The sequence below is a fragment of the Mandrillus leucophaeus genome, unplaced genomic scaffold (genome assembly GCF_000951045.1).
Source record: "Mandrillus leucophaeus isolate KB7577 unplaced genomic scaffold, Mleu.le_1.0 Scaffold1395, whole genome shotgun sequence".
Lineage (NCBI taxonomy): Eukaryota > Metazoa > Chordata > Mammalia > Primates > Cercopithecidae > Mandrillus > Mandrillus leucophaeus.
In genome coordinates, this window is record NW_012101360.1 from 50,398 (window position 1) to 54,637 (window position 4,240).

The 4,240-nt window shown below is 44.3% G+C and overlaps 1 protein-coding gene and 1 pseudogene across 1 annotated transcript in view; both read right to left on the bottom strand.

The window, feature by feature from the left end:
• LOC105534825 overlaps positions 1-505 on the bottom strand; it is a 4,668-nt pseudogene extending 4,163 nt beyond the window's left edge.
• The window catches only part of PTPN9 (protein tyrosine phosphatase, non-receptor type 9), a 135,179-nt gene that overhangs the window by 45,818 nt on the left and 85,121 nt on the right, over positions 1-4,240 (bottom strand). Inside the window, exon 7 of the mRNA XM_011973707.1 lies at positions 676-781. Coding sequence (XP_011829097.1) covers positions 676-781 — 106 coding nt within the window. The remainder of the gene's footprint in view (positions 1-675; positions 782-4,240) is intronic.

A 4,240-nucleotide genomic window follows, 5' to 3' on the forward strand; every position in this document is an offset into this window, starting at 1 on the left:
ATTACAGGCTTGAGCCACCGCGCCCGGCATGTATGTTTCATATACACCTTATACACATAAGTGTGCCTTAGCCTCCCAAAGTGCTGGGATTACAGAAGTGAGTCAGGGCACCCGGCCCATTCCACTTTTATGACTCAGAATGTTCCTGTGGATTTTTTTTTTTGGAGACGAAGTCTCACACTGTTGCCAGACTCACTCTGTCTCGAGATCGCAGTGGCACGATCTCCGCTCACTGCAACCTCCACTTCCCAGGTTTGAGCGATTCTCCTGCCTCAGTCTCCCAAGTAGCTGGGACTACAGGCACACGCCACCATGCCCAGCTAATGTTTGTGTTTTTAGTAGAGAAGAGTTTTACCATGTTGGCCAAGATGGCCTTGATCTCTTGACCTCATGATCCACCCACCTCGGCCTCCCAAAGTGCTGGGATTACAGGCATGAGCCACCATGCCCAGCTGTTCCTGTGCATTTTTTACCTTAATTTCTCCCACTTCACTTTTAAGGTCATTTCTTGTTCTATGGAAGCAGAGAGTAGTCATCATTTACAGACGGCCTTTACATTGAACATAATTTCTGAAGTTTGCATCTTTCCTAAATCTTTTCCCAAATAATTAAAAAAAAAAAAAAAAAAAATCCCAAGCATTGAAGGAAAGTTGAGAGGGCCCTCCATAGCCTTACCTTCAGCAGGTTTAGGACTTTCTTGCCAAGATCCAGCTCAAAGTTGGCATAATTGGAACCACACATGTCATAGATAAACACGAGTCCATTCCTCTGAGTTTCAAAGCTGTAAATCAACCATTGAACAAAAACATTTGTAAGTAAGAAAATGGATGAGGCAGGTTGAAAGCCTAATGCCAAAACAAAACCCGAGAGTATGAAACATCTAGGATCAAAACAACTGCCTGACTGCACATTGGTCTTACAAAAAGATCTCTTATCTTTTGTATCTGCTATGTTTATTAAGGCAGATTTATCCAGATTTACCAAATGCCAAACTTGTAGGTTGAGAATGATCTACAGCAACTAAGTTATCAAAATCTGAACTGTTTTCTCCCACCCCTCTGAATCTACCTACCCAAGTCCTGTAATGTATTCCATACTCAACCCCAAAGTTTCCTCTTCCATGAAAGTCTCTCTGGTAACTGTAATCAAATATGCTACCGATCATTTTTTCCTTTAAAGCCCCATAAATCTTTCTGTGGATTTTTCTTGTGGCCTTAATATACTCTGTGTAGCCATCTGATTCTGTCCTAAAGGACAAGAACTTGTTGTTCAACTCATTACACCCAATAGTCCCTAGCACAGCCCTTAAAAATAAATGGTCACTGAATTGTAATTCAGTAGACTGGAAGCCCATCTCTAAGAAAATATTTCAGACCTATGGAAAACTGTGTAGAACAAGAATGCCTCTAAGCTCATTGACAGTAAATCTGTCTCTTACGACCCAATAGAGGAAGACAACAAACCCATAAATGGCCTTTGGAAAGCATTCCTAAAAAGTAGATTAAGGCGGCATGGTGGCTCATGCCTGTAGCCTCAGTACTTTGGAAGGCTAAGGAGGGCGGATAGCTTGAGCCCAGGAATTTGAGACCAGGCTGGGCAACAGGACAATACCTCATCATGTAGTGACCTGTGCCTATAGTCCCAGCTACCCAGGAGGCTGAGGTGGGAGGGTCGCTTGAGTGAAGAGGTCGAGGCTGCAGTGATATCATGCCACTGCACTCCAGCATGGGAGACAGAGTGAGATCTTATCTTAAGAAAAAGTAAGGCTGGGCGCAGTGGCTCATGCCTCTAATCCTAGCACTTTGGGAAGCCAAGGCAGCCGGATCGCTTGAACCCAGGAGTTTAAGACCAGCCTGGGCAACATGGCAAGACCATGACTCTATTTTAAAAAAAAAAAAAAAAAAAAAGGGAAAGGAAGGAAAAAAAAAGTAGATTAACAGGTATTAATAGTAAGCCATGGCCGGGTATGGTGGCTCACACCTGTAATCCCCACACTTTGGGAGGCAGAAGCGGGTGGATCACCTGAGGTCAGGAGTTCGAGACCAGACTGACCAATATGGTGAAGCCCCATTTCCACAAAAAATACAAAATTAGCCGGGTATGGTGGCACATGCCTGTAATCCCAACTACTCAGGAGGCTGAGGCAGGAGAATTGCCTGAGCCCAAGAGGCAGAGGTTGCAGTGAGTCGAGACTGTACTACTGCACTCTAGCCGGGGCAACAGAGTGAGACTCCATCTCAGGGGGGAAAAAAAAAAGTAAGCCTATTCCCAGACCAAAATTAGGAACATTTGAAGATATAGAAAGTATTCCTCAGTCCAATTTCCCAGATTTATAAAGATTTCTCAAAGATGTACTCTTCCACCAAGCCAGATTCGTACGTATTATATGTGATTTGTAGACCCAAATGGTCATTAGGAATAAATTATTTGATTGGACTACTCACAGATGACAGCAACAGTTTTCACATCTATTTAGAATTGAGAAAATGTTTGGCACAAAATACATTCCTGAAATCTCAAAGTTACTGTTTTTTGTTTTGAGACAGAGTTTCACTCTTGTCACCCAGGCTGGAGTGCAATGGCACGATCCCGGCTCACTGCAACCTCCGCCGACCGGGTTCAAGCAATTCTTCTGCCTCAGCCTCCCGAGTAGCTGGGACTACAGGCATGCACCACCACACTTGGCTAATGTATTTTTAGTAGAGACAGGGTTTCTGTCTCTACTAAAAAGAAACAAAGAAAATGTGTGGCACAATTATTGAATAGGCTATCCAGATCTAGATACTTTCTATTTCTCCATGAGCTCCTAAAGGGTCAAATTCAACTTATGGGCTCTCCGCTCATGACTCCAGCTTGTGGCAGGGGACTAAAACAAAAACAAGTCAGTAAGGGGGCAAAGAGAATTTAAGAAAAAGAAGCTTGGATGCATAATGAATGATCTAGGTTCTATATTCCCAGATCAAAGTGCTCATCCTGTGAAGGCACATAAAACATGAATGCAGTAAGATTTTTACACTTTAGGGTATAGAATAGACAAACAGATAGATGTGTGTGTGTTTATATATGTGTGTATATATTACACATATATATATATACACACACACACACACTTTTTTTTTCTTTGAGACAGAGTTTCGTTCTTGTTGCCCAGGCTGAAGTGCAATAGTGCGATCTCTGCTCACTGCAACCTCCGCCCAAGTTCAAGCGATTCTCCTGTCTCAGTCTCCTGAGTAGTTGGGATTACAGGCACCCATCACCATGCCCGGCTAATTTTTTGTATTTTTAGTAGACATGGGATTTCACCATATTGGCCAGGCTGGTCTCGAACTCCTGACTTCAGGAGATCCAACCCCTTGGCCTCCCAAAGTGCTGGGACTACAGGCATCAGCCACCAGAATATATATATATTTTAAGACAACATTTTGCTCTGTCGCCCATGCTGTAGTGCACTGGCACAATCATGGCTTATTGCAGCCTCAACCTCCCAGGGCTCAGGTGATCCTCCCAGTTCAGCCTTCTGTGAGTGTCTGGGACTACAGGCAAACTTCACCATGCCCAGCTGGCTAATTTTTAAACTTTTCGTAGAGACGAGGTCTTGCTATGTTGCCCAGGCTAGTCTCGAACTTCTGGACTCAAGCGATCCTCTCACCTGGCCTCCCAAAGCATTGGGATTACAGGCATGAGCCACTGCACCCAGTTTAAGATTTACAATGGGCCGGGCGCGATGGCTCACGCCTATAATCTCAGCACTTTGGGAGGCCAAGTTGGGTGGATCACGAGGTCAGGAGATCGAGACCATCCTGACTAACATGGTGAAACCCTGTCTCTACTAAAAATACAAAAAAATTAGCTGGGCATGGTGGCCAGCACTGTAGTCCCAGCTACTCAGGAGGCTGAGGCAGGAGAACGGCATGAATCTGGGAAGCGGAGCTTGCAGTGAGCCAAGAAAGCGCCACTGCACTCCAGCCTGGGGGACAGAGTGAGACTCTGACTCAAAAAAAAAAAAAAATTTACAATGACAGCTGACTGATTCCCTACTGAGTTTGATTCCTGAGCTACATGTTACAGAAAACACCAAGAAGTTTAAAATACAGTCCCTGACATTTGTTTTTAAAAAACTGAGAAGCCAGATGCAGTGGTTTATGCTTGTAATCTCAGCATTTTGGGAGGCCAAGATGGGAGGATCACTTAAGGCCAGGAGTTCAAGGCTGCAGTGAGCTACAATCATGCTACTGCACTC